Raw genomic sequence first — 16,606 nt, 5'->3', positions numbered from 1 at the left:
TATTGAAGTTTTAAATACCGCAGGCACACACTCCCCGAGATTAATTGATCAGTTGCGCCAAAAGTGGCCAAATATTGGTTGCTGTAGCAACAAAAAGAAACGTAAACGGAGTTTTAACTTTCTAGCTATTTGTGTTCATCTCTGTTTAGAAGTTTATAATCTGAATTAAAATTTTTTAAAGAGTCAAATTAAAAAGATAAAACTAGAATGGCACCCAAAGCAAAATCTGTGAAGGTGAATGTTGCATTTTTTTGTAAAAACGAAAATATTTTAAGTTAAATTTAAGTTTTTTAATTTACAAGAATCGAATCACCTTTTTTACAGTTATTTATTTGTTGTGTTTCTCCCACAGCCACCAGGCTCCACGATTGGAGCAAAACCAAGCAAAATGAAAGGGAGACCAAAGATCAGAGTAAGTGGTACTAAAAAAAAATTTGGCAATTCGGTATTTCATTTCCAAACCTTCATTTAAATTGTAAAAAAATGTTTGTTCTCATAGATTTTACTGCACAATTTTCATACTAAGCAATAAAATAAATGTTGATCTTGCATAAAAAACTATTACAAGTTTATTGTATAAAGTTTAATAAACAAAGAAATATACAAATTCAGAATAGTTCTTTAAAAGAAATGAAAGTTTATCATATTTATCACCAGGATGATGATGACATGACAGAAATTGGTGACCTCGGTGATGACTCGTATTATTGTATAAAGTTTAATAAACAAAGAAATATACAAATTCAGAATAGTTCTTTAAAAGAAATGAAAGTTTATCATATTTATTACCAGGATGATGATGACATGACAGAAATTGGTGACCTCGGTGATGACTCGTATGTTCACGGAAAAACTCTTGTGAAACCAGATGATCAACTTGACCTAACAGAAGTTGAATTGAAAGAGGAATTCACAAGAATATTAACAGCAAATAATCCCCACGCACCTCAGAATATTGTTCGATTTAACTTCAAGGTAAATATTCCAAAAATAGAAATTTACATAAAAAGCATTAATAGTTTTGATTGAGTTAATTTTAGAAAACCATAAAGGCTATTAGAAAAATTTTAGTGTTAAATGTTTGAGGTTATATATGTGAAAAACTAGTAATAAAATATAAAAATCCTTTACCTGTTAAAAGCTAACACAAAGAAAAAAAAACTTGTTTAAAATAAAATAACCATTTTGTTTTAGGAACGAACATACAAACAAACTTCCAGTGTTGAACAAATAGCAATTCACTTTGCGTTGGACGGTAACATGTTGCATAAAGATAGTGATGAAGCAAGAAGGCAAAGAGCAAAAGCTGGGATGGGAGAGAGTAAAAGGTGAGACTGAGAGGTCTAAGACACAGTTATGATTATATTTGTATTCTATTCCACACTGGTCCAACAGTAATGCACAATTGCACGGCATTTGAGATTTAGGCCAGAGTTTTTAGGCCGGAACCCATTACCCGAACACCAAAGGTGCTGCTTGTTTGCAATCGTTTGCAATCTATTAATGTTTTTCTCCAATGACACACACTTTTTAGTGTTGGTATAAGCATCAAACATTGAACCAGTAAGGTTTACGATGCAGGTGCCCAACCACTGAATCATGGTGCTGAGATAGTAACTTTGTTTGTCTCAACAGTGAAGCTGCTCTAAGTGAGGCAGGAGAGGAGGAAGGAGGAGAAGGGGAAGATGGAGAGAAAGAAGAAGTAGTAGAAGCTCCTCCTCCAAAGAAGGAGTCTTTAAGGAATCAATTCAACTTTAGTGAACGTGCATCTCAAACATTCAACAATCCATACAGGGTAGGTTTGCAGATCACGCTGTATATTGAATTAGTTAAGAATAATGGGCAAAACACTGGCCTACATCCAAAGTCCCTTGCCATGCAGAGCCAACAGGACCTTACCCTTTAAGATAGAATATGTTATTTTGTTAGCTGTGTCATTTTTTTATACTTTCTAAAACATTATCTTGATTAAACAGGAACGAGGTACAGCTACTGAACCACCACCAAGAGCCAACTTTTCATCAACTGCAAATCAATGGGAGATATACGATGCATATTATGAAGACTTACAAAAACAAGTAGGCTTAAATATTGGTTCTACAATCACCTACAATTTCGGAGGTTTTCTGATGATTTTTTTTGTTAGGAAAAAGCAAAAGACAAAACAAAGCAGATACCAACGTACAGGAAAGAGGATGACAAGACGAAGAAGAAGTTAGTTGCTATGGAAACTGCATCAGATGATATTTCTAGAGTGACAAGAGCAGCAAAGATTGTTGGTAAGACAAAATTGAATTTCTATGCATTATTACATTATATGCAATTTGTACCATGTTAGAGATAAGGTGTCAAAATATCACCTTTGGGTGTTAACTATTGGTGAAAAGAATTCTTTTTAATATGGTCTGATTCTTACAATTTGTACATATTGCAACACAACTAATTTGGAGGTTAGGCCCTTACCAATCAAAGCTTTACAATGAGTATAATCCACAGAGAGAATGGTAAATCAAAACACATTCGATGACATTGCGCAAGACTTCAGTTATTTTGAGGATGCATCGGATGAGTTTCGAGATCAGGAAGGAACTTTACTTCCACTGTGGAAGTTTAGTTTTGACAAAGCAAAGAGATTGGCTGTTACTTCTATATGCTGGTAGGCACAAGCTGAACAATTCTTATGTTAAAATGACATACTACTGACTGCTTTATTACTTTACAGTACATATTTATGAAAATGTATTTTAATATTTTTTAACTAATTGTAGTTTTATTTTGCCAGGAATCCGAAATATGTTGACATGTTTGTTGTCGGGCATGGGTCCTATGATTTCACAAAGCAAGGACGTGGAATGCTGCTTTTCTACACTTTGAAAAACCCCTCACACCCAGAGTATATTTATTCAACTGAAAGTGGGGTCATGTGTCTTGACATTCATCCAATTTATCAGTAAGTTTAAATCTTTGACCCCCTAAGACATTATTACCACTCATGGATAGCAACACAGAATAATTTTTGGGGATAATCTACTAGAGTGCAAAAACTATAATCAGGTCACCAAAGTGGTGAGACTATATATGCCTAATCTCGCCTCAACTCAGTTCTCTGTGTTCAGCCATTGTTTTGTAAAGCCGGGCTATAAGAAACTAACTTTACCAAATGATTTTAATAACAAACCATCTTCCACAGGTATCTTGTGTGTGTTGGTTTCTATGATGGCAGTGTGGGTGTGTTCAACACACAAGAGAAACGACCAGGACCTGTTTATAAGAGCACAGCCAAAAGTGGAAAACATACAGATCCAGTGTGGCAGGTAATTTAAATATATCAAGTGTGAGAATACCACCAACGTGAAAATGGGTATCCTAAATCCCAGGTCCTCGAACACAGAATCATATTTAGTAAAAAGGCAAATGCATATAATTTATAGTAAAAAATACATTGGAATAATATTTAAACCTAAACACATTTATAGGTGAAATGGCAAAAAGATGATCTAGATAACAACCTTAACCTATATTCTGTGTCTTCTGATGGAAGAGTTGTATCATGGACTCTTGTGAAGGTAATAATATAAGCAAAAGATGGAATATTCTTAGCTAAATAGTGGTGAATATGTTTTCCATGTTTTGTATTATAGTGTGTCATAATCCTACCAACCATTTTTCGTTGATATAAAAATATTTAAATAACAACAAATATGATATGCACCAAGGCAGCATTTGCTATATTTCGTATTTCCATGTATAGGTTAAACATACCCATATATTTGTAGGATGAGCTGATCTATGCTGATGTCATTAAACTAACAGTGGATGATTTACCAACAGAAGGACCAGATGGTACACAACTTCAACTCCTAGGTGAGATACTTCTGGATTTTTAAACTTCTACAAAACAATAGGGGTTATGAATACACAATTTTAAAACCCCCCTTTCATCAATGAAAAGATTAAGGCATGAAGCAATTTAAACTGAAAAAACATAATTACTGTAATCAATTTTGTTTCAATTAAAACAGTTTACAATGATAGTGACTAATTTATCATTTACAAAAAAAGCGAAACTTTACAAAAAAACAATTAAATCTTACATTGAAAGAACATAAATTACTTTTAGTTTTGTTTGAATCCAAACTATCTACAGGTTGTGGAACTTCATTTGATTTCCACAAAAAAATTGATTATCTATTTCTGGTTGGGACGGAAGAAGGAAAAATTCACAAATGTTCGAAAGCATATTCAAGTCAATTCCTTGACACAATAGATGCTCACCATATGGCTGTGGATGCTGTGAGGTGGAATCCATTCCATCCTGATATCTTTATATCATGCTCAGCAGATTGGACAGTCAAGATATGGGACCACAACTATGGGTACATAGAGTAACTTTTAACAATGTATATAATAATAATAAATTTTATTTGCCTCTTTGATAACGGTAGCGAAGATTTAAAAATATTTTGGACGAAAAGACAGGATAAAAAAAACAAAAAAACAGCAGTGGTTGTAACACGCCTACAGTTAAAAACATATTTAGATTTAAATGGATAAAAGTAAGCCTGGTGGCTACACCATATAGTAGCTAATGAATGTGAATGACCAGATTCAAACCATTTCCGAATGAGCCAAGTTAAACAATTTCTTTTGAAAAAAATTATATTGTGTGGTTTTGTTTACCTTATTACAGGGATATGCTACTTAGTTTATATATAATATAAAACAATGGTATAGCAATGGTTAATGAACCAACTCTGGTGGTTTCATGAAGTGTCACTCTGTAAGGTCTCATCTATACAGATTATAATGGTACAGCAGTAATAAAGCAGTGAAATAATACCTTTTTCTTCCAGCAACCAAGCAATGTTTACATTCGATTTGAACAGCGCAGTTGGGGATGTAGCATGGGCACCTTTCTCATCAACTGTGTTTGCTGCAGTAACTGCTGATGGCAAGGTGAAATTGACATTGTTAAAATTACACTGCTCTTATTCAATGCTTCTAGTGGTACAGAGTCATTTTTTCCTTGTCTGTGATTAAATGTAATGCACAGAAATAATATTTATATAATAACTTCCCGTTAGGCATTATTGTAATTTAACATTGAAAAAAAAAAGAATTCAAAAGTTAACCACATTTATAATTCATATACTGGATCAATAATATCCCATAAGCCATTTTAACTTTTTCCAGGTTCATGTTTTTGACTTAAACATCAACAAATATGAAGCTTTATGTGAGCAATCAGTTGTACAGAAGAAGAAAACCAAACTTACTCACATTGAGTTCAACCCTCGACACATGATTATTTGTGTGGGTGATGAAAGGGGTTACGTCACAAGTCTTAAGCTCTCTCCCAACTTAAGAAAAGTTCCAAAGGTGAGTAATACAAGCGTCTGATAAAAAGTAGCTTAGATATACTTTGGTGATCATGAATCATACTTTATTGCATAATTAAATTCGTACAAAAAAAGCAAAAATCAGTTAAAATAGTAATTGTCTACAAATTACATGCGTCGTATTTTCTAAGGGTGCGGGTGGTGTATGAAACTAAACCATGTGGTATAAAGAATGTCCATGCCCTGCTAGGTTAAATAAGTTAGATTATTTCAATTGAATTATTGTCTAATAAGTAACGTTAGGCTTTTGTTTGGACATATTAGAAATCTAAAATAAATTACAACACTTTAATATTCGAATGTATTGTTAACAGAAAAAGAAGGGAGAAGAAAATGTTGGTATTGACCATGAGATTGAAATCGCAAAACTTGACAAAATTTTGAGCTTGGTGCGAGAACCAGACAACAAAGAAAAGAAATAAGTAGCACAAGTCATTACATACGCTGTGGTTTTGACCACAAATGCATATTTTATTAAAATACAAATAAGAAGCAAGAGTATTGTGTAAATGATCGAATAAGAAAATACTTTTGAGAATCAGTATTCTGTTGAAGTTCTATGGGTTTTTGAACATTACATATATATACTTGTATTGCTGTTTTTTCGTTTTAAATCTGTTATTTCTAAATAAAATTGAAAAAACGTTTTGTAAAAGATTTCAGATATCAGTGTACAGACAGGTTTTCCGCGCAAAATTTAAACTAATATTACTATTACATAACAGAAACTACGTACAAGCTTACAAAGTATGACCTAAGTCCCAAACTGTGTTTTAAATGAATTCAATGTGACAGGCTAATTTTTTAACTTGTCTACACCCCTGAAAACGCACAACTTAGTAACCGCACCGACCTTACGTAACACATTTTCCCGTAGTGGCAACCTTTCCCTTAGCAACAACATAACGAGTTTTGCAGCGATCTGTCTACTGACCGATGCAGATCTTACGAACATTTGTGTCTGCGTAACACGTGGAAACGTGTCAGGTATTTAAAGAATGCGAATGAGTTTTGTAACGATACGAATTATTGACGATATAGCTGAGTCAGATTTTACAAATTACGCCGAAAGTCAAGTTATTTACGGGTGAGATTTTATTAAGGTAGAGGGCTAGAGGCTGTGTCGCCGTATCGTTATGTCTGTCGTAGTGTTGTGATGGGTAGTAAACAAAGATGTAAAAGATACCATAGTGAAGTAAACGGAATACATTGAGTGCTACCTAAAGTTACGTGTTGTTGGGAATACGAGAAACAAGCACAACGAATGAGCTATGATGAATTAGTGGGACCAGCTTCAAGACACTTTAACGTGGCACCGTTGTTATGAAAAAATACATCGGACGTACAAATTCAGAGCTATGCAATGTAATCAAACATATTTGTGCCATTTATTTTAAGTATACTATGTTGACCTATACTTGTAACTTGTTTTCAGGTCTTGTGTGTTTTGTATTATGTCTGTTTAAACTATTACTCTAGATATGAATGTTTCGAAATGTTCCAGTGTACTACATGGCAGATTTTACCCATGTTTCTTCAACTCTATCAAACAAACGAAGATTCCAAAAAGAGCGCTAACTACACAACCAAATCGTTCATGTGACTTGGATGTGGAAACACTCTCAGCAAACAGAGATCCCTCTCCATGGAAAATATGCGCAGCTGTTTGTTTGGTAATAGTTTTAGAGATAACCTGTATTACTATGGGTTTTATTTGCAAACAAATACTGTCCAATGTATTTGCTGTAGGTTATAAATGTATACTTGTTGACATTACCTCTATGTTTCCCATTGTTACAGCAAAACCATAGATAGAATAGAAACTTAAAAATCTGTGATACTTGTGAAAAATCCTCTAGGGTTAAAAATTATGCAGTATGTTAAACTGTTATGGGTGATAATGCATGTTACTGTTCCTGTAAAACAAAAAATAACTTTTATTATTTTGTTTTTAGATTCGTCTTCCAATCTTAACAACAGAACTCGAAGAAATAGAAAAAAAATATGCTGAGCTCAGCGATTTAAACGAATATGAAAGAAGTGTTTTAAGCGACTGGGAAGTTGAGAAAAACAGACAAGCTAACCTTATTAGAGACATAGAGGTAATCTACTTTAAATATTAAGATTTACAATTTTTAAAGGACAAAAATCCATAACATTTGAAATATTTTAGGTTTTTGTATACATAATCTTAAGTTGCCGAGTTAAAATTCTAGGGGTGCTATTTTTTAAGTCGTTGTTTGACTGGTTAGACCATAGTTAACTTACAATTTACAAACTTGTCCTATAGCCTACTTCAACAATTACCATTTTCATTTTGTAACAGAGTGGTGAAAAGAATCCAGAAGATATGGATTTTAAAGTTGCCAACCAAGATATTGAAGAAATGAATGAACTGGAGGCACAACAGTTCTATGAAGAAAATGAAACAATTAGTAAATTAACATTTTTAAAAAATAGTTTGTTGTATATTTGTAATTCAATAAACCTATGCTAGCAGTATGTGCTTAGTTTAGTTAGATTATCTGGTTTAAATTGTGGGAAATAGATAGTATGCCCCTGTGTTAACTTATGCACTGTTACAATCGTGTGGCTATGGGTTCTATTTACACAAGATTCACATGGGAAACATGGTTTGCAAATCACTTTTCTGATCCAGTGATTAACCAAGCCAAATCCAGCTAATAAATGTGTTTAATCCAATGGCTTAGCATATAACATAATATATGTAAGTCCTAATTATTAATTTAATTCTTTGTTTTTACAGCCATTGAAGATTCTGACCGAACAAATATAAATCGACAACCAAACGAAACACTGGTGATGGTGACGCAACAAAAGCTGGGCAAGGATAATGTTTGGATGTTACCGGTTGAACCTTGGTCTAAAGAAGAAACACTTAGAGAGGTAAACAAGTTTAACATTAATTAATTGCACTGCTTAAAATAACTTATAACACAGGTAACGGAGTTTAACATTATATAATTGCATTGCTTGAATTAATTGACAACACAGGTAGTGTTGATAACAACGTTGTCTGTTATATAACTAGGTATAGTTGTCACACTTATATAAGCATATGCTGATATGCATAAGCTATATGTTGATGTAAATAGGTCATACTAACATAGGCAATGGTATTAAAATACAAGCTTGACTCCAAAATGTTGTATTAAATTAAACTGTTGTGGTAAACTGCTATGAGATAAGTGTTGCAAGTTATATAATTGTGAATAGGGTGGTATAAACTGAAGTATAACAGGATGCATTACACATAAAGCATTACATGATATGCTCTATAAACAGACGACTTTGCAGTGTACTGTGCACTACTTATGCAATGCATAAAAACATCTGCAAATCATTATACAAAAAAAACATTAATTCATGCTTAAAGCTCTTCAGTATTATTAAAGCAGCTCAGGTCGTGTTCATGTTTAAATTACAAACTGCATTATGCTGTCACTTGAGGTGATTGATTGTTTCCATTTGTGTCCGATTGTTTTGTAACAATTGACCTTGTTGTCATTGGTACATGGTTGGTGTGACCTCATACTACCTTACAACATGCCCAACAGTGTTTACTGCGCTGTCTGTTTTTTGTTTTTTTTCAATTTGCACCTGTTTGACATAAACTTGGTTCTTTCTTCGATAGTTTGACTACACTAACAAAGTTTAATCACTAACAAAAATAAGTCCTGAGCTAAAGTATAACACAAAACTTAATATGATTAAGGCTAATGTACTAAAAGCACTTCTGTTTTATTTTTGTATCATATGTAGCTGGTTTATTTTATGTCTATTACTTCGCGCAAGCTATTAAACGTATCTTTTCTCTTTAGTGTGCTGAAAGAGCGTTAATATCTCACTGTGGGACAGACGTTGGTGCGGCGTTCATCTCAAATGGCCCGTCAGGGTTTTATAAATATAAATTCCCAAAAGACGCACGCGAGAATTCCCTGGTCGGAGCAAAACTGTTCATCTACAACGCATATCTACCCAGAGTTTTTATAAAAGACTCTAAATTTACATTTCCTACCAAGCTATGCGAGGATAAAGTGTTGCAACATGCATGGCTTACGAAAGACGAACTTAAAAGTTTTACAAAACCTAAATTTACAAATGTCATCAAGAAAATATTGCTGTGATATATCCGCTGTTCATTTTGTTTGCAACACATTTATCATTTTTAAGGTAGCTTTGTAAATTTGACCGCATTTTTCTCAAACTATAACCTTTATAAAACCTAAATTTACAAATGTCATCAAGAAAATATTGCTGTGATATATCCGCTGTTCATTTTGTTTGCAACACATTTATCATTTTTAAGGTAGCTTTGTAAATTTGACCGCATTTTTCTCAAACTATAACCTTTATAAAATACACACAGGTTTTAAATACCTGGTAACAAAACATTTGCCTGAAATTTTCCAGTTTATTCAAAGTGAATTACTGAATTTTATACCATCTTATCCGTAAGAAAACATTGTTCAAGTAAAACCAAACTGTTTAGTTTTGCATCTCGTCATGTTTATTCTTCTTGTATTGTTAAACATAAATACACTTGTATATGATACACACTATGCTGTTGCTTGCAGCTTAAAGTTTAGGATCAGTGTGGCAGAGTTCTGAATAGGATCAGTGTGGCAGAGTTCTGTAAAAGTATCAGAAACAACAGATTGGTAGTGTGTGTGTGTGTGCAGATTGGTAGTGTGTGTGTGTGTGCGTGTGCGTGCGTGTGTGTGTGTATATATTTAGGAGTAACGGGCCAAATCTGGTCTAAATCTTAGAACTTCACCCCATAAATTAAAGAATTATTGCTAAACAGGGGACAGAAATATTCATTTAATAATTGTCTACGAATTTGACCGACATGGGAGTTCCCCTTTGCAGCAGCTTTGAGAGTTCGGAAACTTTAATCCTACCCCCAGAACTTGTTTTTCTCCTGCGAGGGGTGCCGACAATTTGTTTATCAAGGCGGGTTTACACAAAGCGCGAAATCTATCTAACGCATCTCTATACTGCCCCAATGCGGGATAACTTACAAATCAGCATTATTGTGTCCGCGAATTTAGTATATAGTACGGTGGGGAAGACAGGACATCTTTGGCACATAATCTCTAAATATATCTTGATGGGTTATAAACAATTAACAACGGTTAATTATATGGGAGTCGTTTGAATACGGTTTTATATTTCTTTAAATGTTCTTTGTTTTCTACCAAATGGTACGAAAAATATCTTCTTCCCTACTATACCATCATTACAAATCGTATACAGTTAATAATAAAGATGCTTAATTGCGTTTTAGTTTAATTATATTTTAAAGGCATCAATAAAACATGCAGCAGAAAGACAAGAAAGCGGACATATTCATTAAAATATCTACAGGAAAAATATGGTTCAAATCCTGAAGGATAATCACCTGCAGTGTACACCATATTAAATGTCCGACCACAAAGTGTCTATGTTCACAACGGTACCGCATTTCCCAATCACCTGTTAAGTCGCCATGTTGGTACAGCGATACCCTCGTTACATCTTCACGCAATATAATAACGTTCGGTTGTTATACGCACCGCATCAATCGTTACAAAACTGCGTCAGGTTGTTACGAACCGCATTGGCAGTGACCTAAAATCGAGCGTTGCATCACTGGCGGCGAAGTCCACGCAACAGTCTGACCGTTAAGTAACTCAATCAAGACTGACATAACCACACCGAACACAGGGTCATGACAATGCTCTAACCCACCGTATCGACGTCATAGTGTAATTGTGACGTGGCCATCGTCCCAATCACGCTATGACGTTTTAATATAAAAATTACTATGTGTTGTATTATATATATTTTAAAGTTGATTAAGTTTATGCGCATATGTTTTACTGCATGTTTCAATAGCGCTAGTATTTGTGTACCAACATGTTGTTCTTATTAAGCGATTCGGACAGTACAGAATCGCTAAAAATTTCAACCTTTGCAGAAGAAACACAATAACACACACAAAATCCGATCCAACAAGATGTTTGCGATAGTTTCATTGTATATATTTCAATGACGTGCAAAATGCACCATGTAGTGACTGTCAAAAGTAGCTGGCAACATTAGGTCCAGCAGGAATGTGGGAGTAGACCAGCCAACATACATATACGCGACATACACAGAGCAAACATATAGCACACAACTCCAACCTCAAGCCCCAAACCATTTATCCTTCGCAGTTCGTCTTTTGTTTCTGTTCTTCGTCTGCAATATAAAACGTATTGGGTTACTTTATATTATTCAAATGTGTCGCTTACATTCCAATCTTTATAAATTTATTTGCTTTTTTTCCTTTAGCAAATTCCAATTTTATAATATATAAAGAAGTCATATAGTAGGATGGGGGCAGATAGGACACCTGTTTATTCTATTTTTCCGTCCAATTCAGAAGCACACAATGAAAATTCAAAGAAATATAAAACCAGATCTTCACGACTTCAACATATCAATGTAATTGTTTAAAATACCATTAGGATATCTGGATATTGCGTGCTAAAGGTGTCCCATCTTCCCCCGCGCTATTATATTTCCGTTAAGCAATATTTACAAAAAGTACAATATATACTATACCTTGCGCTTGCCATCGTCCCAATCACGCTATGACGTTTTAATATAAAAATTACTATGTGTTGTATTATATATATTTTAAAGTTGATAAAGTTTATGCGCATATATGCTTTACCGCATGTTTCAATAGCGCTAGTATTTGTGTACCAACATGTCGTTCTTGTTAAGCGATTCGGACAGTACAGAATCGCTAAAAATTTCAACCTTTGCAGAAGAAACATAATGACACACACAAAATCCGATCCAGCAAGATGTTCGCGATAGTTTCATTGTATATACTTCAGTGAACTGCAAAATGCACCATGTAGTGACTGACAAAAGTAGCTGGCAACATTAGGTCCAGCAGGAATGTGGGAGTAGACCAGCCAACATACATATACGCGCCATACACAGCAGAGCAAACATAGCACACAACTCCAACCTCAAGCCCCAAACCATTTATCCTTCGCATTTCGTCTTTTGTTTCTGTTCTTCGTCTGCAATATAAAACGTATAGGGTTACTTCATATTATTCAAATGTGTCGCTTACATTCCAATCTTTATAAATTTATTTGCTTTTTTTCCTTTAGCAAATTCCAATTTTATAATATATAAAGAAGTCATATAGTAGGATGGGGGCAGATAGGACACCTGTTTATTCTATTTTTCCGTCCAATTCAGAAGCACACAATGAAAATTCAAAGAAATATAAAACCAGATCTTCACGACTTCAACATATCAATGTAATTGTTTAAAATACCATTAGGATATCTGGATATTGCGTGCTAAAGGTGTCCCATCTTCCCCCGCGCTATTATATTTCCGTTAAGCAATATTTACAAAAAGTACAATATATACTATACCTTGCGCTTTTTCTCCTTCAGCTTTATTTGCCGTCTTCACTGAAACAATAAAATTGCTAATTTTCGGTTTATAAACTATTAGGTTAAAATTACCTTCTTTCTTGTTTGTGCAACGTTTTACTGGACCTCTGTGACGTGAAATGCCATTTCTAGAATAAAATAAATAATTAAACATTGTCTTGTTAAAATAAGTAGGTATAAAAACACACAAAACTTACAAAGTGGGTTCTTCTTTCGCGTTATCACCACTTTGTGACGTCACATCGCTGATATCTAGAAAATATCTGATGTACGTAATAATGCCAAATGTGATTATACTTTACCAGTTCTTTAATCTTCTTGCTTCGCAGGTAACCGCAAATATAATTAGAACATGTATATATATATAATCTGCCTTGCGTCGACGCAAAACGGGCATGGGGCCCCATGAAACAAACGTCGCGAAACGCAATCGTGTACAGAAGAAACCGAAGTTCGCTGGTGCGTGTGCGTGGTTTAGCAATGCTGAAAGCGCGAGCGATCACGGAGGTCGTCCTTCCACTGACGTAACGGAATAATTCGGCGATTTTAATAACGTAACAAACGCGTTGTGCACCGATTGTTAAAAACGATATCAACGTCGCGAGTGACGTATATGGTTACGGAACAAAAACCGTCACGCATACCTCGTGAAAATGAAGTACGGTTACCTATATTAAACGAAAGGCACAACATACTATTAAAAATTATAAATATAGTTCTAATAATAAGTTAGGGCGTTAGGCAAATAATGTAGTAACTGCAGTATAGCTGTTGTATAAAGTAAACAAAACTAGTTAAAAACCAATACCTTACTTCAGTCTTGTATAGTGGCATGTATAGTATAATCCAAATCTGATGCAAAACCGAGTTAACTCAAAGCTGCTTCATCTGAACTGCCACGTCCTGCAATACTATCGTGTTGCAACTTGGAAGGACGATGTGTAAAAAGCGTGGAATAATAATAATTATTGAAGAGCGGGTTAGGAGCACAGAAATAAAAAAGGAGTAGAACGCGCAACTGCCCAAAACCGTGATATATTCTTTTTTCTATTCACGTGACCGCCAACTCTGTCCCCATTTTCCTTCGTCTCCATTGTAAAAGATAGGCGCATAGTATTTTTGGAAGGTTTTACCTGTTTATTTTAAAAACTATACCAACTATTCAAGTTTATTAGGCCAGTTTAGTTATTTAGTAGGGTAACGCTTACAGTTTACCACTTGTTTAGGAAATTTAATTATTTAAAAAAATTAGTTAAAAATTTTAAACAAACGATTTGTAAGAATAATATGTATATTAGAAAATAGTTGTTTTACACTATAACTTTAAATTAAGTCAAAAAACGAAGAAAAACTACATAAAACGTTATCGACTCCATTGACTACAATAGTAAACGGGAACGACCCGCGAATGAGAGAGAGTGTATCATGCTCTCTCCTTTGCCGACATTGGAGATGCGCGTTCTATTCTTTTTTATTTCTGTGGTTAGGAGCAATTAACGCTGGTATGTAAAAATGTGTTTCCGTTTTATTTCTCGTTTTAATTTCTTCTTCTTGTAAAGAAGCTTAAACTTTAAGTACGGCCGGAAACATGTTCCCAAGGCAACTTCCGAAGAAATCACAGAACATTAATGTTAAGTTTGTATTTACTTTGCACTACGATTTTACCGCAGTAGCAAGCATATGCATAACCACTATATGGATAAGAATACGTTGTACTGACGTCATGTGTCGCTCTCGGAAAAAAGAGAAAAAGGCGAATCCTGGCGGCCAGCATAAAGTTTTGTCTACTTCTGTTGTGCTTTGTGTAATGAAATTTGTTGGTTCAAAAAACTTCGGTTTTTATAGTAAAATATTAATTTTAAACGTTTGTTTGTGTCTTAAGTATAAAACAGTGGTAAAAGGAGTTTTTTTGGCTGAGTATAGGCCACCATATATATTTAACTTCTGTAAGATGTGTTCATACGATAGTTACATGTTTTCTCAACAAAGGGTTTGGCTGTCTATAGGAGTTTGGTTTCGACAATTTGAAGTAAATTGAATAAAATGTCAACTGGGCGATCAGCAAGGGCAGAAACTAGAAGTCGGGCAAAAGATGACATTAAGCGAGCTATGACTGTACTGGAGAAAGTACGACGATGGTAATGTTTTACTTTTATGCCAATGAAAATTTGTCTTATCAGTTATGAGGTATGCATTATGCAGTAATTAGTTTTAAATAAGTTTAAAGATGTGTTTAGTTTTCGTGCCTATATATTTTGTATAGATATATTCCTTTTCCTTTTTAGTGTATATTCTTAAACACCCAATCCAACTAACCCATATATTTTTAACTTTCAGGGAAAAGAAATGGGTTTCAATTGCTGATTCTTCACTAAGAATATATAAATGGGTTCCAATGCCAGACTCGGTGGTTAAAGAAAACGAACTGCAAGAAAATGCAGAACCACCAAAAATCCCCGAAAATCCTCCGAAAAACCCAGACGTATTATTAATTAATGAGAATAGTAAGTAATGTCAAACATAATTTTCTTAAATGAATATACTTGGTCACTTTCTTATGTGACTAGTATATATACTTTACTTGCCTAACGCTTTCACAAAAGCACATAGCTAAAAAAATAGTCACCTAAAGTTGCATACACCGTTACTCGTAAGCGGACATGAGGTGTATGAAACAAAAAACACTTGTGTTAAAACCAAAGTCAATATCCTACTACGTGAGAATAAATAGTTCCATTCATTCATCTTCCACAGGTCGTACCAACACCAGTACACCCTCCTCTGCCCCTAGTCCAGCTGATATAGACGACAGTTCAATGGACTCCTTGTTAATATGGCAGGATGAAAAATCTCGCGACTCTGTGACAACGAATTCAAATGGAAATTCAACCGAATCAAATAAACCTCAAACCTCAACTGAAAGTACGTTGACAATTATATTACTGCTTGTATTAAACACCCCCAAGTAATACTCAGTAGCACTTGGTTGCTTTCAGCAATAATGCAACCAGATTTGTCAAACACAATGAGTGCTGGATCAGGTGTAGTTTGAAAAACACAATTACATTTATGCCTTTCTATTTATTAATATCTCTGAGTGTGATTTAAAGTATTCTGGTGTGTCTGACAATCAAAACACTAGCTGTAGTATATTGAACCAGATTTCCAGGATAATACAAAAACACATAACTTGTGCTACCAGGCATTATTTCCCTGATGAAGTCTTGCCGTATGGCAGACGAAACGTTGGAAATACACTATACGTTTTTTATACCAGATGAGCCATTGATATATTGTTTACACATAGTATATTGAACCAGATTTCCAGGATAATAACAAAAACACATAACTTGTATACCTTATATACCACAGTATAGGTTAGAAACCCCGACTTAACATTTGTGTTTAAAATTGTTTTCAGATTCTTCAAATAAAAGACCAGGAACACCAAACCAACAAAACAGTCAAACAGCAAAGCGGTTTCGAAGCGAATAAAATAAACTATTTCATAAGATACCTGATAAATTAGCCATTTTGTTAAGTATTTACAACGCTGCTATTTCATGATAGACTGTTTCATAACAAAGTTGAATATTGTATCTTGGCAACAGAACCGCGCTGTTGTGTTTTTATTTGCAGTACTTATTTGATTTAGTCATTTTAGTGAATCACAAAATATAGTATCAATTATGTTTTGTTTAGATTCTATAGAAAAAAATAAATTTGTTGTTGAAA

The 16,606-nt window shown here is 34.2% G+C and overlaps 3 protein-coding genes and 2 long non-coding RNA genes across 7 annotated transcripts; 3 read left to right on the top strand and 2 right to left on the bottom strand.

The window, feature by feature from the left end:
• The first annotated feature begins 93 nt into the window (after window positions 1-93).
• Window positions 94-5,897, top strand: LOC149736921 (dynein intermediate chain 2, ciliary-like). The gene is made up of 16 exons (XM_089876846.1): window positions 94-234; window positions 353-412; window positions 793-975; window positions 1,195-1,328; window positions 1,636-1,795; window positions 1,977-2,078; window positions 2,147-2,279; window positions 2,497-2,656; window positions 2,783-2,950; window positions 3,191-3,314; window positions 3,477-3,566; window positions 3,777-3,864; window positions 4,148-4,376; window positions 4,854-4,956; window positions 5,194-5,379; window positions 5,714-5,897. Exons 1-16 carry the CDS (start codon window positions 208-210, stop codon window positions 5,819-5,821), a joined length of 2,055 nt encoding a protein of 684 aa, XP_089732972.1. The 5' UTR covers window positions 94-207; the 3' UTR covers window positions 5,822-5,897.
• On the bottom strand, window positions 3,701-5,421 carry LOC149736922 (uncharacterized). 2 transcript variants are annotated; one of them, XR_016384926.1, is made up of 4 exons: window positions 5,281-5,421; window positions 4,841-4,942; window positions 4,276-4,370; window positions 3,701-3,891 (listed from the first exon to the last, which is right to left on the bottom strand). It is a non-coding gene; the product is annotated as an uncharacterized LOC149736922 (long non-coding RNA). The 2 variants fall into 2 exon arrangements; XR_016384927.1 differs by having other exon boundaries at window positions 4,841-5,030; window positions 5,281-5,411.
• Window positions 5,898-6,808: 911 nt separating the features above from the next.
• LOC149736920 (large ribosomal subunit protein mL46-like) lies at window positions 6,809-9,975 on the top strand. The gene is made up of 5 exons (XM_089876870.1): window positions 6,809-7,072; window positions 7,355-7,501; window positions 7,726-7,834; window positions 8,167-8,306; window positions 9,242-9,975. The coding sequence occupies exons 1-5, from the start codon at window positions 6,881-6,883 to the stop codon at window positions 9,545-9,547; spliced, it is 894 nt and encodes a 297-aa protein (XP_089732996.1). The 5' UTR covers window positions 6,809-6,880; the 3' UTR covers window positions 9,548-9,975.
• A 2,066-nt stretch (window positions 9,976-12,041) lies between these two features.
• LOC149736919 (uncharacterized) lies at window positions 12,042-14,354 on the bottom strand. 2 transcript variants are annotated; one of them, XR_016384875.1, is made up of 5 exons: window positions 13,680-14,354; window positions 13,069-13,123; window positions 12,944-12,999; window positions 12,851-12,889; window positions 12,042-12,484 (listed from the first exon to the last, which is right to left on the bottom strand). It is a non-coding gene; the product is annotated as an uncharacterized LOC149736919 (long non-coding RNA). The 2 variants fall into 2 exon arrangements; XR_016384874.1 differs by having other exon boundaries at window positions 13,069-14,354.
• A 477-nt stretch (window positions 14,355-14,831) lies between these two features.
• LOC149736918 (B-cell CLL/lymphoma 7 protein family member B-like) lies at window positions 14,832-16,606 on the top strand. Its single transcript, XM_089876250.1, has 4 exons — window positions 14,832-15,009; window positions 15,209-15,375; window positions 15,626-15,793; window positions 16,293-16,606. The coding sequence occupies exons 1-4, from the start codon at window positions 14,915-14,917 to the stop codon at window positions 16,364-16,366; spliced, it is 504 nt and encodes a 167-aa protein (XP_089732376.1). The 5' UTR covers window positions 14,832-14,914; the 3' UTR covers window positions 16,367-16,606.

Source organism: Ciona robusta, chromosome 4, assembly GCF_009617815.1.
Source record: "Ciona robusta chromosome 4, ASM961781v2".
NCBI classification, from domain to species: Eukaryota; Metazoa; Chordata; class Ascidiacea; order Phlebobranchia; family Cionidae; genus Ciona; species Ciona robusta.
This window is presented reverse-complemented; position numbering and strand designations above follow the sequence as displayed.